The 27,877-nt window shown below is 38.8% G+C and overlaps 1 protein-coding gene across 1 annotated transcript in view; it reads left to right on the top strand.

The window, feature by feature from the left end:
* Positions 1–27,877, top strand: part of cpne5a (copine Va) — a 65,995-nt gene that overhangs the window by 36,496 nt on the left and 1,622 nt on the right. Inside the window, exons 9-18 of the mRNA XM_070839196.1 lie at positions 346–449; positions 702–806; positions 3,455–3,496; positions 4,118–4,193; positions 6,201–6,254; positions 6,808–6,869; positions 17,402–17,448; positions 18,768–18,949; positions 21,042–21,169; positions 24,557–24,659. Of these exons, the coding sequence (XP_070695297.1) occupies positions 346–449; positions 702–806; positions 3,455–3,496; positions 4,118–4,193; positions 6,201–6,254; positions 6,808–6,869; positions 17,402–17,448; positions 18,768–18,949; positions 21,042–21,169; positions 24,557–24,659 (903 nt within the window). The remainder of the gene's footprint in view (positions 1–345; positions 450–701; positions 807–3,454; positions 3,497–4,117; positions 4,194–6,200; positions 6,255–6,807; positions 6,870–17,401; positions 17,449–18,767; positions 18,950–21,041; positions 21,170–24,556; positions 24,660–27,877) is intronic.

Raw genomic sequence — 27,877 nt, 5'->3', positions numbered from 1 at the left:
TGTGCCTCTGCATGGTCTCTCATACTGTTACTATGATTATATTCAAGATATTTTCAATTTGATATCCCTTATCCCATCCACTGTTGTTATGGTGGAGTTGCATAATAAAGAAATGGTAATGAATGCATTTGCAGGTTTTGGAAACTAGAGCCCACTGGCTGGTTTCTCTGTGCTCTTATTAGGATTCAGTCAGCACTTTGCTTTTATTTGGTGCTTCAGTGCTTTTATATCTTGGCACACAGCATGTATAAACAAACAACAGGAGGCCAACAGAGGCAGGAGCAAGGATTTACAATGCCCTTTACTTTTTTTTGTCTTTTCATTCTTCTCTTCCTCTGTCTGTAGGATTACGCCACCATGCAATTCTGCGCCAACAAACTGGATAAAAAGGACTTCTTTGGAAAGTCAGACCCCTTCATGGTCTTCTACAGAAGCAACGAGGACGGCACGTGAGTTTGTCTCAATGGGTTTCTTCATTTTACCTTATCAAAGACAGGTAGGAGGCGGGGACATCAAAGATGATGGAAACCAAGGTTGAGAGAGTTACACTGAGATCCCTTGAACTCAGCGGTATAAAGATATAAGCGCAGAGCTCAGTGATGGTCGGGAAGCAAAGCAGAAATAGAGAGATTTCAACATTAGGTTCTTTCTTAGCGATGTGTCTCTTACAGTTTTGAATCCCTGTCGATCTGCGTCTTCAGGTTCACCATCTGCCACAAGACTGAAGTGGTGAAGAACACGCTGAACCCTGTATGGCAGCCTTTCTCCATCCCTGTCAGAGCGCTCTGCAACGGAGACTATGACAGGTAGTATAAATGATGATGTCCAATGAAGTGTCCTCCGCACACACACATATATATACTCAGATGGAATGAGATTTTCCAGGGGAAATTAAAGCCACGCAGAGTTTCAATATGCTGTGTACTTGGGTTGGGTGCCTTAAATTAAGATACAACTTTTTACCGTTATTTTACGTACTGTTGAAATAGAGAATTATTACAGGCCTATCTCTAGCTACATTCTACTGTTCATTGATTTTCCCACAAGTGGCGAGAACGTTTCAGACCATTTTAACTTCATGATTGGCTGCTCCAGTGGCATCTCTTATCTTATCTGAATCTCTTCAGAGCAAAGGCCCTCGTGGGACTCCTGAGGAGCAGGAAGAGTTTTGGCAGGAGAACAAAAAATAAGAGGAGAGCTAAAGAAAGTGAGAGGGTTGAGGAAAAAACGGCTGCACTCCAGGTTCTATAGATGTTGACAGGTGGCTGGAACCGCAGAGGAGCTCTGCTATGTGCTTGTGTACGTGCGTGCGTGTGTGTGTCTGTGTTTGCGTAAGCATGAAAGTGTGTAGAAGTCGTCAAAGAACATGTCAAACCTTGCCCTCTACACCACGCTGGGTGTCAACAGAGGTTCCTCCTTTCGATCCCGTCTCTGCTCACCTGCCAGGAGAAGCTAATTGGGTCAGACAGATGGAGTGGAAGCATGAAAGACGCCTGATTCCCTTTGAGGAGTTTGATGGCAAGAGAAATCTCTGGCAATTTAGGGTTTTCCCACATTTGGTGCGAAATATCCTCAGTTTGCTGTGCTGCGTGTTTTGATGTGCTCCATTTTCAAGATCCACATTTCATTCATTTAATTGTCCATTTCTCAGCAAGTAAAATATAAGGGTAATAATGGCTGGTGTCCCACAGTATGTGCAGTGATTATGAGGCCTTGAATTTCTTTGACTCAGGCATTTCAGAAGATTTCAGAGATTGAGCCGCTGTGTTTCTTTGTGTTCTTTCAAGTCAATTTAATCAGTCATGCCAATTTAATTTATATACCCCACAAATACACCTCGAAGGGCTTTACAATCTGTACTGCATATGGCACCCTCTAGCCTATACACTCTTAATTCAAAAGGAAGAAACCTCAGAGGAGCATCAGAGGAGGGATCCATTTTCCAGGCTGGCCAGACATACAATGGATTTCTTGTGCACAGAGTAATGGAAATAAAAAAAGTCAAGTTAGACTATGGAAAAACAGAATAACAATATTTGGGAGTTTGCAAATATATATAAAGAATATGGATCCGAGAAGACCTCCACCACAAATAACTGAAAAAGGACAGACAGATTCATTACATGTTGTAAAACCCAAGAATACATGTGGAGTCATGAACTGTGCTTACTCCATCTTCTCAGTCATGTCTTTCAGCCTCACGTGAATCTCCCAAATCTCTTGTAATCTCATGGCTTTAATAGTGATCAGAAAATGAAATCCCTCCCATTTCCACTCATGCAGTGGATGCAGGAACCAAAATTATATTTGATCCAGGAACTCATTCTCTGTATCTTCACCAGTAGATTTGATCGTGTTGTAGTGCTGCTCATGATCCTGATCATTAGATGCGAGACCATGACATTAGAGAAACTTGATATTGTTTGACACAGTGTGTCAAAAAACACATTTTTTTGGTCTGGTAACATCGGGAAAATTTGTACTCGGAAATCTGACTATCTGGCTGTGTTAGACGTTGTCTCAGTATTTTTAGAGAGAAAATGTTTCTTTACACAGATTCACAGAATAATTCTCGCTTTATCTCTCTCTACATGGATCTGCTACATGGATCGCACTCGTTTGTTTGGAAGGGAAATACATTAGATGCAGACAGAATGAGTTCAGGTCAGGATAACAGGGCAGGTCTCTATCACCTTGCCTCCTCCTGGACCCACTGACACATGATTGACAGCATCTGATGGGGGGAAGGGGGCTGGCACTGATCTTTCCATCAGATCAAGAGGAAGAGAGGAAGCACTTTCCTCATTCTCAGTGAATTCTCTCAGGCTTACTTATTTGGTTTCTCGCCTTCCAACTTATTTTGGTGCTTGCAAAATATGCTCCCTCCCAAGAGGTTAGTTTTCTATCTTGGGCAGGGAAATGCTTCACCTAACTTTTGGCAATTCTATCAACCCGCTCTGTCTTCTGTGAGAAACACAAGCTTACTCTGTTCATTAAAATCCTTGATGGCAGTTTACCAGCCTACTCTAAGTAGACTCTTTTTCCTGTTTGTGGATGCAAGAATGGCATAAGCCGAATAAGCTTTTTGGAACTGTATTGATCTCAGTGTCGTTTAAATGATTTGTCATTAGCTACTGTATTATAAAAACCGACACTTCTCAATGTGCAGTGCAGCTGAGCCTCAGATAGGTAACTAATATTTTTATCAGCCTTCCATAGATCCTCAGAAGGACATTACATCTTATGCATGCTAAACAGAGTGTGCTCTTCTTGATTGATTTAATTTGGCCTTCACAACATTATTGAGCTTTGATATCTTTTTTTTTTTTTGGCTGTGTCATTTCAGAAATGCTCTCTGTGAAGTTTCCCCTCAAGGACATTTGGGTAGGGGCTCACAAGTTGGATAAATGTGCTCACGCAAACACTTTTTCCTCTCTTTTGATGTATTTTACAGAACAATCAAAGTGGAGGTGTATGACTGGGACAGAGATGGGAGGTAATGGATGCGCTCGCACACATAGTAGTTACAGCACATTCATCATTTATGTACTTTATGAAATTTTCCCCATTTCTTGCCCACTTGTCTATGAATTTCTCCCTTTACATGAGTTCTTCCTTTCACATAACATTTCCTCACATTCACAATCTTTGTCCCATAATTGTTTTTTTTTTCATTGAGAGATAATTAGTGGATTCCATCTTTGCATCCGTAGCTGTGGTGCCTTTATCTTCTACCTTTCAGGCTGCACCTACTGTAGGGATGGGTATCATTAGGATTTTGTAGATACTACTACACACAATGATACTCCTTATCAGTTCTGTTCTTTAGTGATACTGTTAGCGGTTCTTTTACATTGCTAAATAATTATAATGTAATATATAATTAATTAATATTAATTATTAATAATAATTAATATATAATAACTTTAAAAATGAAAAATTGAGAACAGGATTAGAACATATCTATATTGTAAATATAACTTAATGTTTTTAGAGCAGCAACAGTAATGTTTACAAAAACAAAGTCACTATATAAACTCAATAATATCTCATCCCATCCTTTCCTACTGTATCTTAATGAACAGTATCTAATGCAACTTTTGTCTTTTTTCTCCAGCCACGATTTCATCGGTGAATTCACCACCAGCTACAAAGAGCTATGTCGAGGTCAGAGCCAGTTAAACGTCTATGAGGTGAGCTAAAGAAAGTGATGTCCCTCAGAGCAGTGGACCTTTATTTAAAACAGCGATTGAAGTGACATATTTCTTCATTTTAAATATCTATTCCTGATATATATTATTATATATAATCATGTTGTATGATGTAATTTTTCCATCAGTTCCTCTTTGATCTCTTTAAAATACTTTAAAGTAGAATTCAGTTCACAATGTAAACCTGACCTTCATATCTAATTCTGAATGTCTTCCTGTTTCAGCAATAAGACATATTTAAGCGTCCACTCCTATCACTTAATGTGTTTCAAGTCGAGGGAAGCACATAGAGCATACTGTGGCTGGACAGAGCTGTGAGCTTATTAATGAATCAGGTGTTGATGCACCTTTGGCACAAACGTTATTCGGTTAGGGCACAAAAACAAACCTCAGCTCCATTTCTGGGTACCAGTGTGAGAAACTTTCATCAATTTAAGACCAAATCAGTGTGCCCTTTGGCTCTGCAAGGTCTTGTTATCCAAAGTTTAATGACTTTAGGAGGCTGTGGTTGTTTGAGCTGGAGCTGTGGCTATTTCAGATTAACAGCTAGCTTCCTCTGTCTCGCCTCACCCTACACAACATAAAGCATCTGAGAGGTTAAGTGTTGCAGCAGACCAGATGAGGAAAGGTATTTCTGTGCTGGGAATACAAATGGGAATGCAACAAACTTCTGCTGCTGATCTGAGTTTTTTAGAAGGTCCTTGGAGGGTCATATTGGGTGTTACTGTTGAGGCGCTGGGAGGCTCCTATCGGTCCCTGCTCATTAAAACACTTGCCATGTTACATTAGCCTTTGAATTAGTCATGGAGGTGGCTTAAGGAAAGAACAGGGCCAATGAAGAGAGTGAAGGGGAGAGGATGGTAGGGAGATGAGGATAGGTAAGGAGAGACAGAATTAGTGAGTGGCATGCAGAGTTGCCCTTTCACGCTGCTGACATGGCAGAAGAAGGTGCATCCATTACCCTTCACCAAACCTTCCTGTATTTTAATTAGAAAATGAAACACAGCAGTTTCTTAATGCACTCTTTGCCAGGTCAGTGCCCTTGAGTCAAGTTTCAAGATGTGGTCAAACACTGTTGACAAATACAGAATTTGAATAGGTCACTGGTCGCCGCATTTGACTCTTTGCAGATTCCCGTGGATTCAACCTGACATGCAGTAGGCCTGCTAACATTCGTTCTGTGAGATGAGATGACAGCAGGCTAATGCTAACACAGGGCGGTGTAATTGAGGATGATGTCTGTGTGACGTAATGTGAACCTAGCAGTGACTGAGTGACGGCTGCGGTGCTATGAGGCATCTTCTGAGTTGGAGGAGTTGAGGATTAGCATCAGAAACCACTGAGGCAGATCGGAGGAGTATAGCCTGCAGAGAGAGGAGGAGAAAGGAAGAGAGCGGGATACCCTTTACTTTATAATACAGCAGTTTCATCCAGGCTTGTGCATTATGTTTTTATGCACACCAATAAAATAAACAGCTGGAATTTGACCTTGATGGCTTACTGTTGCACACGTGTTTTTGGCTGTAAGTAACATTAATTTAAAGCAGGCAGTTCAGTAATCGCTCATCAGCTCGCTTTTCCTTATCACCCTGATATATTTTTCACTGGTGAATTTACATACTACAGTGTAATTCTGTCAGTATGTGTTATGTGTTATCTTTTTATTTATTGTAAGTAAATAGTTTTGGACTGAGATATGTGTTCCAGCATCCCCAAGGTTGGCAATTTGCATGTGAGCTGTACAGCACAGTGTAGGTCCTTATAAAAATCCCCATGAATAATCTGTATCTTGCTGCGAGGCATGATCAATGCTATCTCATTCTCACCTACTGTAGTTATTGGATTCAGTCCCTATGCTCTATTACCCTCACAGACATGGAGTAGGAGGACAAAGATGTTTTTATTACTTGCCTAAGGGGGGGATGAAAAGAATTGTGCTGCAAGTTTACTTTATCATTATCCTTCTTTTCTACCCTGCCTTCATACCAGGTGGTGAATGCCAAGAAGAAAATAAAGAAAAAGAGATACATCAACTCTGGGACGGTGAGTCTGAGTTCTGAGATAAGAGCAAACCTCGTGGTGCACTCACACCCCTGCCGTCCTTTACTTTGGTATTCATCTGGTTTCCTCTAAGTGGGTTTCACAAGGCAGGTTTTTCTTCCTTTTCCAGTCTCAGAGACTTACGATCCAGAGAATATAGGTAGTTTGGAAAACATTTTGTGACTCAAACAGGGCAAATATCCAAGCGCATAGTAATCCATAAAGGGACTCTTGTATGTGTCTCATTAGTGAAGAGTAATGATGAATGTTTATAAATGAGCCAAAGCTTTGTTACTGCCTGACTACTTTGGCTGCTCTTGCTGCACGCACTGACTCTGTAATTAAAATCTGTGGCTAGTTATCCATCACACTGATCATCCATCAGCGCTCAGCCACACTGATGTTCTTTCAGTGATTGTAATACTAATATGCTGTGGATATGATGTGGATAAGTGATTTTGTGGGTGGTTAGCTCAGTGGCCAGTGTTAATGTGTAGATTGCAAGATTTTGCTCTCCTTAATTGAGATAATCTGTTTGGACCTGTTTTTTCCTCAGGTGTCCTTGTTGTCATTCATTGTGGAGTCGGAGCACACCTTCCTGGATTACATCAAAGGAGGGTGAGTCCAGTGTTTGTCTGACAGTTATGCTGTTTCTATTCTTATGAAGACACAATATATTTACATATGACCTTTGTGTCATGCTCCTTAGGCCAAGGAAACAGAAAGACTGACAACATGTATTTAAAATCCCCCTCTAGTCAAAAATGTGTTTGCTTAATTCACTTGGATGTTTGAGCTTCACTGTGCAGAATGATGATGTTTGACGTTAGAAGGCTGTTTTCACATCCATCTGCTGGAGAGAACAAGTTTCTCTTGGTGCACCTTAAAACTGAGGTTAACACGTGTATGTCAGAGCATCATTTTGTGAAATTACAACTAATTTCAGGAAGGTGGACCCATTGAATGGGCTGAGCACCCAAGGGCAAGGCTGATCAAATAAATAATTAAATACTTGCTATTGGCTATCTGTTATAGATGTTGTATGATGATGCAGAGTTACAGTATGTTGTGGCCAATGTGTAGCCTAAATACTGTCCATTAAAACTACAAAAATGTCAGCATCATTGAACTGAGATATACAAGAGACAATCGACCCCATATTTCCAGTATGCACAACACATACGTTTTTCCAGGGCAACTTAGGCTACATTAAAGAACATTATGCCACGTTCATTGTCGTAATTATGAGTCATATATAACGGACGCACGCAGTCCAACAGCACCATAACAAAATACCACAAAGCTCAAACCACAAAGTCAGTGTTTTGCCTATTCCTTATGTTTTCCAGTAGGGTTTTGGAGGGCTCTGTTATTGATACGAAACACACTAAGCCCTTTGACAATGCGAGAAAAAATGCAAAGTTAATAAAAGCGACATCACACAGAGGCTCTGGCTTAGGGGCCGCCTGACCCCTTGGGCCTAAGCCCAGCAGCCCTGTTCGGTAATCCATCCATGGTTGTGGGTTTTGTAAACATTTCATTGGTGTGACTAATAACATGGAAATAAAGTAGAAAATCAGTGCTGTGAGATTTAATACTGTATATTTAAGTGCATTACTTTGGCTCCGTTGACTCTGCCCACTGCAGCATGAACACCCGTTTGTATTTTCTTTACTATCATTGACTGCGGTTTCTGACTGGCTTGGAATTTTCCACATAGGAGAAGATGTTGTCCACATCCACAACTACAGTGTGAATGAATATGAATGACTATGATAAAATATGGAGAAGATCTGAGAGCTTAATTAAGGGTGGACAACCTGTCACATATGGAAATGTTTCTCAGTGGATCAGTGGTTGCCCTGGTTTTAGTTTCCTGCTGCTTTGCCACTGATGGCTGAGTGTCCCAGATCCAGTCCTTCTCTGGCTGCTGGCTCACACAAACGGACACGCATACTGTATCCGCACATACGCTCACATTCACATGCACTCAAGTCAACAGCATTTCCATCCCTACCTTAATCACCTGTTCACCTCTGATTTAATTTGCCCTTGATACGCTGTGGGAAATGGAGGGAGAAGGACAATAGACAAACAATAAGTACTAATACACTGTAGGTCCAAATTAGAATGTACTGCATTCACATACATTTATTGCATTTGGTTGGTGTATCTTGTAAAAAAAAAAAGAAAGAAAAAAAAAGGAAAAAAATCCTGATAAACACTTATCCAAGTTCTGAGTAACCTAAATATGAGCAGTGGGTCTGGCTGCTGCTGGGGCACGTAGTCATAGCATCCCCACTGCTGTTCTTACTTTAGTTGGGTGCAGACATATTTCTGCATGACACTTGGGAGGAAGGAAGCTCAAAGATAGAAGTGAGAGATAACAGACTATTCACAAATGTGTGGGATATTAGGGACTTACTGGAATAATAAATGTCTGAAAGCAGTCTGTCCCAAATGAGACCTTAAAAAAAGATAAACAGCGGGTCCAAATTGTCTGCAAATGATTGAAAGGATAACTGGAGAATTTTTAAACCCAGTAGATGCTCCAGTAGATGACAACAATACTACACAGATGAACCTGCGTGACCCTTTTTGTTTAGCCAGAAATAGCTGTTATATTGCTCAGTCCTAAGTCACCAGACTCCATTGACAACAGTAGTTTTACAGCAGTAGACCAGCATCTCCTGTGTTCTTTGAGATAAAATTAAAAGACCATTTTTATCAGATTTTGCTTTCCAAGTAATTTTTCAAAACAGATAAATGTTGACAGAAACTTAAATTTCATGAAGACAAACTCCAAAGAAACATCACAACATAAAGATTAGCGTAGGAAGCCATGTTTCCCAAATAGAGGGAGAATGATACCACCTCTAACATGCCAATCAAAAATCCTGCCCACAGTTCTGGCTTCACACACAGCAGGCAGAGTTATGAGAAAGAAATGCTTTACTGTATTATACATAACACAACAACAAGTCCAGCACTCCATCAAAAGAAAACATTTTATAAAGATGAATGCATTTTGAACATTAAGAACGCTGCTGTGTTTCACTGAAGTGAAAGCTTTATTAGAGTAGAATAGAATAGAATAGAACATACTAGTTTACTATTGAACAGTAGACTCACCGTCTGTTCAAGAGTAAACTAGTAAACATCCCATATACATAGATGCTTCCTCTGAGAAAGAATATAGGTTTCCCAAATAAGAAATTAATCTAAAATAAAAACATTTATATGGCAAATGTTCATATTTTTAATGGTTATGAAAGATTCAACCTACATACTGCTGAATCAAATTTCATCTTGAAAAAGCCGCTTTACTATCCTTAAACACCTGATTGAGCACTAATTCGGATTATTGTTAGAATAAATGTCAATGCAGCTACTGTCAAACACACGTCACTTTCACCTAAATCTGTTGTTAGAATTAATAAAGCCTTGAAAATCAGTATTCTGACATCCAGTTGGAGTTGAACTCTTAAAAAGCCATCAGTTTGAAGCTTGAAACAGCCTTTTAGCCATCGTGTTAAATTAACCTGTTTCAGACAGAAATGAGAGAGAGATAGCACCATTAATTAACGTGACCCAGCACGGGGAGTGAGGCATTATGTGGAGTGGTACTTAGAGATGTTGAAAGCTCATCAGATCTTTTGTGTGGTTTCAGTGTTGTGTTTGGGAGAGGGGCTGATGACAGATTATTACTTTAAAAACACTCTGCCATCATGATATCATCATTTTAAAAAAATATGAAATCCCTGAAAGAAAATTGCTCCAGCATCTGTGTTATGATAATTTCTCTTGGGATCTTTAAGTCATCATAAAAGACTTGCTGCAGCCTCTGTGCCTTCTGTTGTCATTGTCTCCCTAATGTTGTCTTTGAGAAGTGCTCTCAACAATGGAAGTCTTCATCTATTAGAGTCCTCATAAGTAGCTGCAGAGATAAGAACTGTTTGGAAGATAACATCAAAAAACATCACAGTTATGGAAGGTGCAGATGGCTCGATTTTATTTAGTTCTATATTCTGGTCTATGTGCTGTAAGTCAAGCTTATCTCTCTCTACCTTTGTGTTTTTATGGTTTGATTGAGGCTCTTATCTTTTTAGTATTAGTTGTCACTCTGGTTTTTGGAGGCAGAGAGCAGAATATAAACCAACTTACATGTATTTTTTTGTGGCCATTAGACTGTGCTGTCAAATGTAATTTGAGAATGATATATTCATGTAAATATTTCACATGTAAATGATTTAAGGCAACATTAACTTTTACTCATTATGTTAATTAATCGACCTACACCCACAGCACCCCTGCTTTCAAGAGCTCGAAAATTAACTCACACATTAATCAGTAATTTCAAGGAATTGTCTGACTGACGGATTTATTGTAATTTTAGAGGCTTTAGTTTTTGGTGCTGGTGGACTTTATTGAGTAATACTGACAGGTGTTCCTGCCATTCAGCCAACCCTTATTGATATAGATAACATAATAATAGAAACACCTGCCAGTATAACTCCGAGTTCAACAGCAACACAAACATCCTCCAAAACAACAATGAAGTTGAATCTGCACCTTTCTAAAATGGGTCCAAGCAAAACCTGGACATTATAACCTTAAGGGTTTATTGCAGGGTCATTGCATTAGACTGCATACATTTTGCATAGCTGTACTTACTAAAGTAGTACCTGAGTGTTACTACCATTTTGATAGATTTGAATGCTATTCTGATAGATGTGCATTGATGTATTATATTGTGGACGTAAAGTTTCTATGTAGCACCCAATTGTATTGAAGTGACTCAAAACCTTCCACAGACCAAAAATTACAGAACAGAATTCCTAACACATACAACATTATAAATAAGGTCAAATATGTGTAACTCCAGTGTATATATAGTGTCCATTAGTAGATCCATTAGGTCCATTTGTAGATATATTTGTTAGTTTGGATTCAAGAATAATTTTATGTGTTTATCTGTTTTATACCTGCTGGTTTCAAGAGGACGTGTTTATATTGGAGACCTTTCTTGGCTCTGGATGAACTCTCTATGCACTACGTTTCTATGTTCGTGTTGATTACCCAATGAGCTTTGAATCTCCTGTCCTAAGCACTATATATATGTCATTCAGATGAGTCCATTCTTCTTTCCTGGGGAAGGCGTCTATGAGCTGAAACATTGATTCATATAATTGAAAAAACTAAGATTCATCAGTTCTCTAAAACACAAGAGCACCTTTCTTCTGTTCTTTGTTAAGCCATCTGTGGGCCATTCTACGCATATTATAAATACACATACAAGTCAAAATGGTTTAAGATGATATTTGTGCACTGCTACTTTAGACCTCCACAATCATAAATAACATGATTTGTCACGTAAGCAGAATAAAAGATATTACATTTAAGAGATTCTCTGCTTGGGGCAGATTGCATGACAGACTGATGAATAAAATAAACAAGATTACTAGTGCTGGCACTGGAGGATGAAAGAATGAGTGTGCTGCTTATCCATAATGCGTAAGATTAACTGTATCGATGGAAAGTGAACCCCCAGACTTGCAGTGTTTAACTGAAGAGAGTTCTGGAAAAGTAGCTGCTGTGTTGGTCAATTAGACTGGAAAACATTTAGGCCAATTCTCCACTGAACATTCATCAAGGTAGGCCGGATAGGTTTATTTGCACAACCCTTAATAACTGTTACTGTCTCAAAGGGCTTCAAACACCCACATTATGAAATTAAAGCACACCACCATGACCTTAACGCTTCAACCAGGGGTGAGAAAAACTCGCAAAACCTCATTAGAAACAAAAATATTTGCCCCACTGGGACGATCAAACATGCAATGGGTGCTGGGAATGGGCCACTGAAGATTGAATGTATGTTTGATCTAATTACTGTGTAAGATGGACCCTGTTTTAATTGGCTAGATATCACTCGAGGAAACCAGCAGCTCACATTATTACCAAGATAGAAAAAGAAGATTTTAGATCTCTGAGCAAACAATTAAGAGTATTTCACGTTTCCAACAAATCTAATGCAGAAACATTTCTTTTACTTTGGTGAATCATTTTGTTTTGTTCTAACTTTACACTGAGAAAGTACCTCACTTAAGGTGGAAATTGGAAATTGATGTGCAGCAGGAGAAGCTCATCCATTCACACATTCTTGTGGTCAAACACCAGTAGCAAAATATTTGTCCATCAGATTCAGATTTAATTCCACTTTTGTGTAAAATTTATGCACTCACATCTGCAAAAACAAAATTTGCAATTTATGAGTTCTGGCACAGAGCACAGTCAGTGTTTGTCCAATGGATCATTTAGTTTTGATTTGATATCTGTACTACTGTTGCTGGATGAAAGAGGTGACTTTTCTTCTACTCATACAAATTTATAAAAAGCAACTGAGGAAAAGAAAGCTGAACCTGGATGCCTGCCAACCCTGCCATTCAGAGAGATGATGAGAAATATGAGCAGTAGCCAGAATCAGGCTGTATAAATCTGATCCAGGACCAAAATTTGATATTTTAGATTCCTGCTATTGATTTCTTTCCTTTCATAGATGTTTGCTTTACTGCTCTCTTTCTAACAGGTGATAACTAACATGATGCATTTTAAATGATTTATTGAAGTGGAGGGTAAAAAAGCAATTTCTTCTCCAGACACACCATCACATGCTGACTGGTTTTCACAGGGAATTGCTTTTTCATATATTTTCATTAACATTCAATTGGAGCAGAGATATAGTCAAATAGAGGTAATTAAAGTCCAAAAGGCACATACTGCTCTGATACTGAGAGGCTAATGAAAGATTTATATTCTTTTCATCACATGTGAAATGCTTCTTTTTTAAATTAAATCTGCAGTGAGATCGGCTGTGTTATGGCTTGTGTGGAGCCTCTATTGTGTGGAGAACTTATTAAGGTTTAATAGTTTCATCCCAAAATATCCTGTTGTCCTGAAATGGGAGAAATTGATACTGTTTTTTTGTTGTTGTTTTTTTTCATTTCATGTAGGTTTGTGCAGTGGTCAGACTGCAGGCTGACATTTTTACCAGGGCACATTATTTTCCTTTTCTTTGTCTTTTTCTTTCACTGCCCTTTATTATATTCACTGATTCTTGAAAATAGGAAGATATTTCTCAGCTGTGACAGTTATTCTTCTGCCAGTTTATATTTTACTGCATCCATAGTGGTTTGTTTTCTGTTTGCCTAGCAGACATAAAGGTAAGAGATGGTACTGATGTTAATAGAGTGCTAGGTTTTGTGCTGCGCTGTTGGTCCTGTTCATGTCTGAGTTTACGTGGAAGCAGAAGCAGAACACTTCACTTTGAATTTATACACGATACATTTGTGTTCAGTTTTGTCCGGGGAATCACTTCAACTAGAAACTGTCATGACAGTTTTCTGCAACTGGAGTCTTTCCACGCTAGACCTCCCTGACCTTTTTACTTTATTGTGAGGCCTCTTTTTCTGCCGCATATCAAATATCCACGGGCGATATTTCCACAGGGGATGGTGAGAACATGCCCATAGAACTTTTCAAAATCGCACTTTCATCCCCCTCACTTTTGTAGTTTCAGCTTGATTTTCATACTCAATTCTCTTTCACAATACCCACATTATGAAAATAATTATACTGCAAACTTATCTTCACACTTTTTTTTAGCTTTGCAGGTTAAATTAAATAATAATTGAGTGTGTATTTTAATTTTATTATTTTATTTTTAAAAAAAATTTATTTATTTATTTTTTATTATTTTTTTAAGGCCCACAATTAATATTGTCCTAATAAGACATCGGTCAATGACAAGGTAGTAAAGCACTTGTGTTCTATATATACTTCTGAAACCAAACCTACAGCCTTGTGTCTATCTGCCTGCACTTCACTGTATGAGAAAAGCACGGTGCCAATGGGCTCACTGATGTAGTTTGTTTGGCCAATATCCAGCACATACTGATGAGATTGTAGGTGTACCCTGGCTGCATTTGTTGTCACGCTGTTTTAAATTACATACAACATCGCACCCAACCCAGATTGCCAAGACTGCAGGGATTTTACATTACAAAGACTCCTGCCATATGGTGTTTGTCTAACTAGAAGGAGAAAGTCAATATGATGCCGATACGTTTGTACCTATTTTAAACCATAGCATTAATTCAAGGTGATACACAGACTGGTTGAGGTGCTGTCAATTAGTCGAGAACAAAAGTGAGAGAAGAGGAGATGCTGAGCGAGTTAGTGATGATATGAAAGGACAAAGAAAAGCCCACAGGGATTTTGTGGACTGCCTGTTCAGAAGGATTTGTACTGAATCAGGTTGGAAGAGGCCATTTAAAGGCCTGTGTCAGATTTATGAACTCCCGATCAAATATAGGAAATGGTGATGGTTCATTAATTTGTTCACAAAGCAATACGTCACTCAAGGTGTCTAAAAATGAAAGATGACCGAAAAATTACCTCCTCTGAGGGACTGTATAGATGTGTGGATGCAGGGATAAGAATAGTCACTCTAGACCAGCCACCAGCTACTGGCTCTTTGCAAGAAGACCCACAAAACAGACATCTATAGAACATCTATATTGATGATTGTGGTGTGAAAATAATCTGTGTGCTCAGTTTTTAAGCAAATCTAAGCTGTGCATCGTAACTGAAATAATAAAAACAAAAAACAAGTACTGCAAGCCAACCGAACACAGAGATACTTATGTGTGATGGGTGATGTAACTGTTTCCAAAGACAAACAGCAGAAAATTCTTCCCAAAGGACTGTATGTGTGTCCATCATTGTTTCTCTAATAGACAGGGGCATCACTGTGAATGCTTTGATATCTGCACCTGTTCATCCAGTGAATCCTGATGAAAAACTACTGTATAGAGTGGGGTTTAGGGATCGTACGGTCAAGGCGACAAATCTAACACTAACCATAGACCTAAAAGACAAATGAGAGATATCTATCTTGGGTACGGTGCAGCTGTTAGACCTAAGGTCACAGTGTATATATAAAACATATATACGTATATATGTATACATATATAGGACCATAGTCTGGAGTATGATTAACCAATTATACCAAACAGGTGCTCATGATAATCAGTTTCACATGTTTGAAACACAGTCATTAACTGAAACATCTGTTTTCAAAACACATGTACAAATCCTAATACAGGGAGTGGAGACAGTTACATTTGTGGTTAATAAGGTGGCATACATTAATTATTGCATGTCTCCTGCTCTACTCTGGTCTGCTGCACGACGGATCGGATCAACTACATCCTCATCCACCACCCGACCTCACTTTGCCTCAACACACAAAGAGCACACAACTTTCTGCATTCGCAGTGACTATTGGCACTGGATGTAAATGTGGAGGTGTGGCATTGTCCAATATGGACGTTTATTCATTGGATACTGGGCTGAAAATGTGAAGTTACTGGGGTGTATGTGTTAAGTTTTGATACCTGCACCTGAAAAGCACTAGACATAATTTAGATTTTTCAGTGCTGAATTTACCTATAAAAGCTAATCAGTGACCGATAAAATCTGTCAGGGTTTCTGGTGATGTTACTCAGAGGAACTGTAAGGTTTTCCCCCCTGTAAAGCCTGCTTTGGAAAGACTGTTTTCTCACCAGTCAGTTAATCTGATCAATGCCCAACAGTCCGAAACCCAACTATATTCAATTTATGATACAAAACAAAAAAGAGCAAAAGGAAATTCCCACATTTGCAGGAACCAAAAAATGTGATTGATTATCACAAATGTTTATAATAATAATGTTTTGGTATTTTTATTAGTAAAGTGTGTTTAGCATTTTGCATATTTTGTTATACTAAGTGGTTATAAAAGTGTTTAGACTATTAATGCCTTAAATGTGACACTGGTCAATGCTGTGTACTTGTCCCCATAGACATACAGATAAAAAAGTAATGGCTTGAAGTTGTAGTTTCTTCCAGTTGCTGCAGAGTTAGGATGAACTTCCAGGTAATGCTCTGATGACCTAATTGGCAGTTTGACTGACAGGTCCACTGCGACCATTTTTACTGTCCTACACTCTGCCTTAACTCAAACTCCCCCACCTTGCTTTTCTAGTCCAAACTAACCATAGACATCAGCGGAGACTCTCAAATTGAGGCAGCATGGCATTGTAACTATTCCCCTTTGTCAGCTGAGCGGTCCAGCTCAATGCTGATTAATGAGCTGGGGTCAGAGACTCCCCAGGAGGATGTTGCTATTATCTCTGATACTGTGCATGTGGGGATTTCTGAATGGAGGTGAAGTCAGAAAAGGCAATCAGTGTTAATCACAATGAAAAAGCACAGGCTTTGATCTAAGCTCCCGTTCCCTTCGCTCTTCGTTTGCCTCTCTGGGGAAACAGGCAAATCCAGCAGAGACTAGTTAGGCCATGTTTAGTTTCTTTTCAAGGTTTTGGCTATCATTACAGGCTCATGAATAAAAAATACCCGATTTCAACATTTTGTGAGGTAGCTTTTTCAGATTGATGCAGAGTATGGAAGAAATCAAATTTTAAACAGTAACCAAGTGGAATGAAGACAATAATGGTGATTAAAATTATGGTAAAGATTATGATGGTGAATATAATGCACGATTGGGTGCCTCCTATACAGGATTGTGGAAATGTTCATGTATTCTGGAAAAACAAGGTAAATAGTCAAAATGAGGAATTGGGATTATTTTCTTTTTACAGATCTTGTGCCTTTTAATAATCATCTTTGCTCAGTGTGATGTTACATCAAATCATCATAAGCCAGCTGCAAAAACTAATTATGTGACCATTTGAGAAATTATTCTGCCATTATCATTTTTTCCATGTTTCTCCAAGGTGGTTTTGACTTGACTCTTTAAATACACATAATTCATAATAAGATCAAAACTGTGCTTTAGATGCTGTTTGACGTTAAGCAAATGTACGGTCTCTCTGTCTCATAAGATTTGATAATAAAAATCTGATTAGGTCCTGTGTTGCACAGACAATTAAGGTGCATTATCATCGTCACACCTCTTCTCAGATGAGAGGTAGAGCGGAGAGCACAGTGAAACCTGGGTGAAACCTGGGAGAGCCTCATTAAACTGCAGCGCTGAGATTTCCTCTCTTTTGTTAACAGCATCTTTTCCCCCCATTCATCTGTTTCAGGACTCAGATTCACTTCACAGTGGCCATTGATTTCACTGCATCAAATGGTGAGTGTTTCCCTACCAGCACCCTGCTCTGCCTCCATTTGTCATCGGATGTATGAAAATGACATTTTTTTTTCATGAATCAAAGAAGGGGCTGCTTGTAATATTCTTTTTTGTGAACAGAAGACATAGCAAAAATGATTATAAACTGAATTACAAAAGTTTAAACCAAATGCTGCAGTAGGTTTTATATTTAAGGACACAAGACACATAATACATGCTGCAGTACATGAAATGACATGGTATGTACATGAGCAGATGTACAAATATAGGGAAGCACAAAAAGAATCACTTAAAGTAGAAAAGAATTAGTGTTAGATTAAAATTAATTTGAGAAAAATGTAAATTAACATCTGTCTCCATGCTCCCTCTTTAATCCTCCAGCTGTGATCATACCTCAAAAACCATAATCCCTATATACTTTGACTCCACCACATTTCAGAAGCAGATATTGTAGCCTGCCTTTTAATCCACTGCACTTATCTGACAGTTTTGGTCACCAGTTACTTTTCAGATTATTAATTCAAAATATAATCTACTAATGAGCAATGATGTATTATTATTGATTATGCTACCCAACATCATATTAAGTGTTATAATCACCCCAAATGTTACCAGATGCACCATTGTAATGAGTCCTTTTTTCCCCCCATTTCAAGTATATTCTGATGCTAATACTCCCGTTTCTTTTTTGTGTGCCAATCTTTAAATTCTACATTGTGGTTTGACTATTTTTACTTAAGTAAAAGATCTGAATACTTCTTCTACCACTGAAAATGTTCCTTCAGTGGCTTCCATATACATTTATTCATTCTCTGCTTCCACAGAATTTACTGATTCATGCCAGTATAAAAGGGAATCCTGTTAGGTTTGTCAGGCTTGTAGGAGATCAGGATGTCAGCCATATATTCTGGAGTCTAAAAGTCTTAGAGGTCATCATTAAAATTTAAAAATCAATTCCAAGACGGACTGGGAGCCAATGAAGGGATTTTGTGAGATGTTTTGTCTTCTGTTGCACCTGGTTATGAGTCTGGCTGTGGCACTATTGAGGTTTTGCTGTGCGAGGCAAGAGATGAGTGCATTGCAGTTATCTAACCGGGACGAAATGAAATGAAAATGTCACTCTAACTTCACAAACATAAACAGGAAAATATAAACATTGAATTCCAGTTTTGCCAATAATCAATAAAGTAACATCATTGCCCACCTCTGATCCAGAACATCCAATTTAGTTTTGCGTTCATTCATTTTTCTTGCAGCTGTCAGTTTGGTCTCAGCTTGATGATTTGCATCACTGACTCTGCCTGCTCTTGTCTTGGAAGGAAATCCGTCCCAGTCCACTTCACTGCACTACATGAACCCGTACCAGATGAATGCCTATGCCATGGCACTGAAGGCTGTGGGAGAGATCATCCAGGACTATGACAGTGATAAGATGTTTCCTGCCTTGGGATTCGGTGCTAAGCTGCCCCCTGATGGGAGGGTCTCCCATGAATTCCCTCTGGTGAGTTGACTGTGGAGTTATTTCACTCACTCAGGTTGTAATTCAGCGTCACATTTTTCTTGAAAGTTAATTGGTTACTATGTGAAAATAGTTTTCACCCTCTAAGTGGATCTTATCTATCAATCCATCAATCAATCCATCAATCTATCAATCTTTATTTATATATTACCAATTCTCACGCTTTCCATAAAGAGCAGGTCTAGACCAAACTCTTTAATCAAGAGAGAGACCCAACGAGCCAAGAATTCAAAATTAAGGATTCAAGAATCCCCACATGAGTAAGCATCAGGTATTGTATTAGGTGACAGTGGCAGGAAAAACCCCCCTTTAACAGGAAGAAACCTCAAACAGAACCAGGCGGCTTTCTGTCGGGGTCCGTGTTGGGTGGTGGTTGGACAGAGAGAGAGACAAAACAAACAGCAGCCACGATAATAACAGCAACTATATTACTGACGATAGGCATATGGCTATAATGAGCAATATGGTAACTGTGAATAACATACCAATAGTTAATATATGAATAATAATTTTAAAAAAGTGTCAGTGGCAGACGAGCTGCAGCAGTGATTCATGGATGCCAGAGAACCACAGCCAGAAGAACCATGACCACGATCCACAGAGATGAGAAATTCTTATCTTGAGCATCTTATCCAACTTATGGATAAGCATGTTTTCATGTGATGTGTGCATTTTGAGATGAATGTTGCTACACCTCTGACATGCATAATTCGAATTGAATTTAATTTACCTTTTATAGTGCAAATTAGGTTCTGTAAGGCCGAAGGATCCTTAAATCAATTTGGCTTCTCTCAGCCAGCTAATGTGCTCTGGCGGCTGCATAGTACAGCCTAATGAGGAGTCTGTCTACAGGATAACGTCTGCATCACTCCTTGTTTCTATTAAAATTTGCAAATTAAGATTCATACCACTATATAATTGAAGCCTCATTCTTTCATGCTCTAGTCTTGTAGCTGGGTTTAAAAGTAAAAGTTACAGTTCTGGGTGAAATATAATAATAGTTATATATGTTTGGTTAGGAATTTGCCTTGGAGTCACTGAAGATAACCTTTGAAGTAAAGTTTGACAAGCACGTCTCAGGGCACAAAGAATGTTTTCAAAATGTCATTCAGCCTTTAAAGAGTAATTCCACACTACATATTTAATGGCAGAGACGCACTACTACACAGACCTCTATGGGTTGCAGGATATAAACCTGATGAATCTGCACAGCCACGATTACAGCTGGTGGTCAAGCGTGTTGCGTCGTTGTTACTACTACTACTAGTTAGCTCGATATCTTGATTATACGAAAACTTAGGACTATGTTTAGCCTTTAGCCAAGTTTCGACAAACTTATTATTATCATTATTATTAACACCCTGCTCAGAAATACATTGATGTTGGATGAATTTTTTACACTTTTTCATTAACTTATTTGTTAGCTAACACGATACATGTAATAAAACCCTTTCAGAGTTTACTCAGTCATGATTTACACATTAGAATTACCCACAGAAATGCAATCTATAGTGTGTTTGATGACAAAATCAGAAACAATAGCAGATACTACTTCAGTCATTCCTTTCATTCATAATTTATATCTGTTTTTTTCCATGTTTTCTCCCACGTAGTGAGCATCAACTGTACACTACTTCTAAAGATACATTGTGGGATTACTAGAGTCCACTATAAAGTGAATAATAATACTCACTAGACATTCTGAAAAAACATCACAAAGCACGTGTGAATGTCAAATGCTGGAAGACCAACTTGACAGCATCTGAAAATGTTTTGACTGACCACAATGGTTCAACTTGATATAAAAGTGCACTCTGTAGTGTGTCAGTACCATGTGACATCCCTGTTGGAAGTGGTTGTAATAGGATGCAGCTCACACACATCACCAATGCTGGTTGTGGCCAGTCGTGCATCAGACAAATTTGAAAACTGTCAAACAGAGAGGACAGAAAAACACTGCTTTTATGCCCAGACATGTGGTACGACTGAAACTTATTATTGATCTGTAACTATTAATTGTTATGCCAAGCTCTACCATTTGTACCATTTCTGTTTTGTTTTTTATTTTTTTCAGAATGACAACATTGAGAACCCGTACTGTAACGGCATGGAGGGGATTCTCGAAGCTTACCATCAAAGCCTTAAGAGGGTTCAGCTGTATGGACCCACCAACTTCGCTCCTGTTGTTAATCATGTGGCAAGGTACAAACAAATACGTGTCTCAGTCAACATCACAGAGTACAGTTGTCCTTTCTTTGACAGTCAATGTGTAAATAATCATCAGCAGGCAGACACACCATCACAAGTATTAAGACAGAGAGTGATGGTTTCTCTATCAATTTAGAAGAAATAATGAAGGGAAAATAAACAAGCAGCTGCATCATTGACATTTTACAGTGGAGGTGCTACGTTGCTTTTTAGATTTGTAATATGGTGAAAGTTTTAAGGTAAGGTGATGGGACTGGCAGGGCAAATGGATTTGTGTCATGTAGCCTTTCAGCGATTTGCTGATGAGTCACATAGGTCAATAAACTAGTGCAGTGTCCATTAGGGGCGTTTCCTTTGGGAACAAGACGATTGTTTCGCCCCCGTTATGGCAGCTGCTGCACCGCTCATCAGGTCAACTTCACAGTCAACACTGCACTCCCTTGGCTCCTCAGAAATACACCCACCAAGTGCGAAGTCGACAGACAAACAGAGGACAGACAATACAGACAGAGACTCCTTTCATTTTAGTTAGATTAGCTTCACTGTGAATGGAGCACCACATGCTTTAATTTACCATCCCAAACTTCTTTTCATTGAAAATGGAACAAGTGGGCAAAGTGAATCTACAAATGGAGCTGTACCACATTAAATACACAGCAGACCTGATTTATTGAAAATGGTTTTCTCATGCTTGAAGCAGTATTGGAATTATGATAAGACACGTGTGTACACTGTCTCACCTCCAACGGGTGTGAGTACTGGGCTCACAGACTCAAGCTGGGACTCAAGGCCCTAGTAATGATGACTCATGACTTGGCGTGGACCTGAATAATAATGACTCACACTTAGTTTGTGCAGTGCGGTCCTGAACTTGGATTTTCGATTAGATTTCAGCATTTATTTATTTCTGGTTTGTTAACAATTACCTCATGAGGTAACACTTTATTTTAACTCCTCCATATGTCATTTATAAGCACTATACATACATTTGATAAATGGTTTATTAATGGTTAAATGGAGTAGTCAGATATAAGCACAGCATGTGTTTATCAGTGTACAATCAGCCAACAACTGTAACTTCTCTTATGAGGACACTTTATATGATATCACTTCATGTATAAACTGTGTTGTACTATATTGTCATTCATTATCAGTTTGCACACCAGTCTCAAATTATGTGTTTAAAGGAGGAGTTATAGTTTTTGACATATACTTTGATTGAATCTGTGAATAACAACAATTTTAGCGTGCAATGAAGCATTTATTAAATGCTTGATTAATCTGATTTTAAATGCTCAATTAGGGCTTAAAGTAAAGTGTTACACACATAGACGTGTATAGGAAGTGGATGTGGTTTGTGAACCGCCAATTTGAAGCCTTGAGTTTTTTGGAGTCAGAAGTGAATGGTTAGGTTTAGGCATGACCCGCCTCTGATTGGTCAGTCATTTAATTTCTAATTGGTCAGGTATTTCCACCCTAAAGCAGACTTTAGGGTTAGACTTACATACAATATGACTTCTTTTTGGAGCCAGTGGAGTCGCCCCCTGCTAGCCAGTAGAAAGTATGCAAGATAAAGGCTTCACTTTTCAGAACTGGAAGCTACATTCAATTCTTCAATGTCTGTGGTTACACACCATGAACATGTTAAGGCTTAGGGTTAGGGCTGTAAAACAGCCACTGGTAGATGGAGTTTTGTTAATGATTAAATCTGAGCCACTGAAAGTCATGTGCAATTTGAATCTCAAGTTTTCACAGGTCAAGGTTGAATTTAAGGAACCCTACAAACACAGAATCTTCTAATTATATCTGTAAAAGTAAAACCTAGTTCATTAGTTAGAATTGTGACAGATTGGGATGTGGTGCCGTCATTAAAACATAAGGCTTCTGCAACTTGTTTATTTTCATCCGAAGCAGCTGAAGAGTTTTATGTTACTTGTTTGTTAGTTTGACAGAAAAGATTTTTAGTTTATTTGTTGTTTTCCCACTGACTGGTGCAACAACAGCTGCAAAACATAACTATCTTTGCCCAAAATAAGAAGATACATATAGACATCCTATCCAGTCCTGTTCACTACCCACACAGACACAATAATAAAAAAGAGAAGACAAAAGTCCCCCACAGACCTCTTTGCAGGATTTCAAGAAATACAAAGGATAAATTAATAAAGGTCTCAGAGGGATTTTTTACCCAATAAAAAATGCCACATTATGCCTTTGAATAGTCGGTTGAAAGCACTCTGAGTCTTTATGCATTTATAAAATGACACTTTGTACAGTCTCTCTTCGTCTAAAGGCTGCAGTAAAAAAATAAAAACCAAATACTGAAAAGGATTCACAAAGATGTTGCAGATCATGAGGGAGTCTCAACTATTCAGAACAAATGAAATAGGTCATCCAGTAAACCGATGATGAAAACATTAAAGTGACTCTTTACATGACACAGATCTTAACATTAGATGCTAGAAGGGGTTTGAAGTTTACATCTTTACTGTAGGCTTTTCATGCAGCACAAGCAGGAAGTTGATTTATTAATGAAAACAAACAGTGCTCTTCAATGGATAAAAGGTGTTAATGCAGAATACATACTGGATATACAGCATGATGATGTTAAGTGTGTTAGTTCTATATTCTCATCTATGGAGGAATCTAAAAATGCATGCATGCATCTATAGTACAATATCTATCTATAGTTGTGTTTGGTGCTGCAGTTATAACTCTGCTAATGTGGTCAAACGCCTCTCCACTGAGTGTAATCCATATTGTTAGATGGCAGATGAGGAAGACAGATGTCTCTTAAATCTCCTTAACACCCGTCATCGCTCTTGCCTTTGTCACTGACTGGACACATTCTTTGATTAAAATGTCACCACCTCAGTCAAATTTACTGAACTGACAGCAAGAGTAAGGCCTGACCTCTGACCTGTGCCGGGCTATCACGATGATCTGCCACGTTTTTCTCGCTCATCCAGTATGGTCAATTGAGTGCTAGGCAATCAATAATGTTCTGAAAGAATAAGACTGCAGCACTTGCATAAACAGTTTAATAAATTATTCATAGAGCAGCTAGCGATGGGCGATTGAAACTAGGCCACACTCACTGTGGTGTCTCTGATGGCTTTCGTAATAGTGTCTGGATGGACCTCTGAGACATGAAGAACTATACAACATATTTTACTTCTTTACGTGTCTATATTAAGCTTTTGTGTCACAAGCTGGGCGGAGGGGGAGTTTGTTTCTGAAGAACATGTTTTTTTAATGTTTTTTTTTTTTCTATGTCTGACAGTGGTTGCTGTTTTGCTGCTTTTAGACTTTCTCTCTTTTCTGTGAATCCATGAACATGTGGTCTGCATCTGTTGTGTGCTGGTGATTTCTCTGTTTCAGGTATGCAGCAGCAGTGCAAGATGGATCTCAGTACTTTGTCCTGCTCATCATCACTGATGGCGTCATATCAGACATGGCTCAGACCAAGGAGGCCATAGTGAATGTAAGTGCTCTAAAACTATGTGGAGGATGTTCACCTCTCTCCCTCGCCCTTCCCCTCAGCTCTGCAGGGCACTGGCATCGCAGGTGCTTTTAGCTTACTGTGGCACTTCTCTCAGGCTTCCTGTTACTTTCAGGGGTTTATAAGCTAGAGGCACTAGATTCGAGGATTTATGGGATGTTTTCTGCTCCACTTGTCTCACCCCCTGTGCTTTGGTGCTCTGTTTGTCCAATATTTTTCCTTTTTATTGAGACCCTCAGGAGGTAGAGGGTCTCAGCTGAGATTCACTCTCAGGTCAACAGGCTCACTATATTAGAGGAAAGGGTCTTATCCAGAGCACCATGTGAGGCACCTTTTCAATGTATCCTTGTGTTTTTCTTGTGCCTGTACTGCATGCTGCATGCTTTTTTGTGTTTTATGAAAACACTGGAGCTCATATGGCTGCAATGGTAAGACACTCAGTGGCACTCGGTGAGTCTTCATCGACCAGGTAGACCCTCACAGCAACACGGTGCTCTGACCCCCAGCAGACTGGGTTTAAAGGGAATTTGCGACTGTTAATCAAACCATTCGAACAGCCACACCTTCCTTTTAAGATCTTGTCTGCTGCTCTGCACTGCTCGGCCTGAACCCGCTGTGTCCTGCTGCCACCTCTCGCCTCTCAGTTTGGACCTGGCTTCTCTTTCCTCTGCCCACAGAGCAAAGGACTGACTGACTGACCTGCTTCACTTGGCATTCAGCCTTTAACAAAAACAAATCATATCATACATATCATAACAAGTTAGGTGCAATGCTTATCTCTGCACTTTTGGTTTCTTATTTGTGCTCTCTGATGCTGTTGTGTATATTTAGAGATAATGTAACATGTACTGCTGCTGACCAAACTGTACTGTATTGCTTATTCTGGGTTTCTTGTTCCCTTAACACAGCTTAGCCTTCATTCTTTTCCACACACCTGACATTACAGCCTCTGAGGTCATCTTTCCTCTGATATTTTTCCTTCAAGCTCTAAGTTTAATTTTAGGATTGCATATCATAAAAGAGGCTCCCTCTATGACCTGGTAGTCCAAAATATAAGTTAATTTGTGCCCAGGTATTAGATTTTGTCTCCAGTTGTCAGTTTGTTGTCTGGATAGGAGGCTTGCTCAACCAGTAACTTTATAAAATCCATGAATATTTTAACATTTAGAGACACTTGGCAGAGTTCATCCGTCCAGTCTGAATCAACAAAACAGAAGTTTCACCTGTCAGGTCAATTTAGTGATTAAAAAATAATCCATAAGTTATTTTACCAAATTCCAAATAAAGCAAGTTTAAATGTATGCTATTAAAATAACTTGTCTATCCAGCCTTAAAGTTTTTTCTCAGTGCTCTCAGCATTGACCTCTTCAACAGCCGAACTTTGTTTAAATCCAAAGAGCACAGTGTGTACTATGATACCAGATATATCAGGTGTGGCTTTAGCGAAATATGTACAAGATAATGCATAAGACACCTAGAATTGTTTTAATGTGATAGAAAGTTGCAGTGATGGTAAACGTTGAGTCTTGGATTTGAATATGTCAGTCAGGGTAAACATTTTACTAGCTGGAATCAGCTGATTGATGATTTTTATCAACCTTAAAGTTCAAATCTTAAAGATGCAGTGAACAAAAATACTCTCTCGTAAAAATATTTCTGATGACTCATCTTGAACTCTTACATATATTTATTAAATCAAATGTAATTTGGGGTGACTAGCTCACCCTGCCCATCATTCAAAACTGCACTTGACTGTTAGCATGTGGGTAGCTTGCCTATCATAGCAGGACGAGTGTGTTTGGATTTCAGCTGAAAATACTTCATGTTTCCAAATAATGTGGTATTGATGTACTGTATTCATTTCACCCTCATCCTCCTCCTCCTGATCTAACAATGCAGATGAGTTACAAAAGCTAAAGGCACTCGAACGTCTGCTTCACCGTGAGGAAATTATTGGGGGAAAGTGTTAATGTTTGAAGTGGAAACATCTGAAACACGTATATTATTTTAGTGGCAGTCATCCTACCTCTTGGTTAATGTGACCAATGGGGCAAAAAACTTTGGTATTTTCATTTAAAAATAGATTAAATGTTTATTTTGAGTATCTGCTATCAGTGTCTATATATTTATTGTGGCTCTGTGCAGTGAGCGGAGGAATCATGTGTTCAGACAGACTGAGTGAGATCCCTTGAGTAACTTAACAAAGGCAAAGTAACAAATGATGTAGAGTGAATAATTCAGCTGTGAATACAGAATCTGATATACCATTTAGAGGTATATGCTTGTGGGGTCTTTTGCTGCTGTAAAGGGGCAAACAGAGTCCATACATTTTGTGTGAGAGCAGGATGATGCAGGGAATGAGCCTGCTGGATGGGAAGATAAAATGGGAAAAGAAATGGAGGGGCAACAGTGACGGAGAACATGGAGAGGGTGGTCCTCCTGAGTCTATTTACTCTTATCTGTGACAGGCTTCTCCCCTTGGGAGGTTTTTCCAGGAAAACTGACCTACTTTTGCCCCTGTAAATGCATTTCTACCACAAGCATATATCATTCATCCATGCCAATGCTTTTACATTTTACATTCTCCACTTCAGGACATTGGTTTAGATTTATACAGTGCAGAAACCTGAACTCCTTAAACGGCTCGGAGGATAAAACCTATTGTTTGTTTTTTTAAATGTAACTCAAGGTTTTATTTAGATTTTAATTGAATAGACAGGACTTGTGGCTTTTCTCTTCTGATGTAAACAGTATTTGAAACATATTTTGTGGGAACATCATTAATAAATAATGTTAAACTGACTGACATGAAGTATGTTGAAACAAGTAATCGTGTTTTATGAATTAAGTGTTTGGCCTCATTCGTGTTTGTACATGTTATCTTAACTGTTCCTGTTTCCTCATTCTAGTCTCATTTTAGCCCAGGACTTTGATTAACCTTATGTACCTTTTTGGAATGCTACGTTGTAAAAACAGCTCGTAAAATGTGTGCAATGTTTACTAGTAAGCTAAAATATTCTGTTGTATACTGGCCGTTGTAACAACCTTGGGGCCCTTGAGTTGAATAATGTATTTTGTATTCTCTCTCAGTCCCTGGACAACATAAACTATGTAACCTAATATGATGTGAAACACAGTCAAGAAACTGTTATGGTGCTATGCATTGTTTGTGTTTATCTTATTTCATCTTGTCCATTATT

The sequence above is a fragment of the Pempheris klunzingeri genome, chromosome 11, assembly GCF_042242105.1.
Source record: "Pempheris klunzingeri isolate RE-2024b chromosome 11, fPemKlu1.hap1, whole genome shotgun sequence".
In the NCBI taxonomy this organism is placed as follows: domain Eukaryota; kingdom Metazoa; phylum Chordata; class Actinopteri; order Acropomatiformes; family Pempheridae; genus Pempheris; species Pempheris klunzingeri.
Note: the sequence above shows the minus strand (reverse complement) of the source record. Positions and strands in the feature narration are given on the sequence as shown.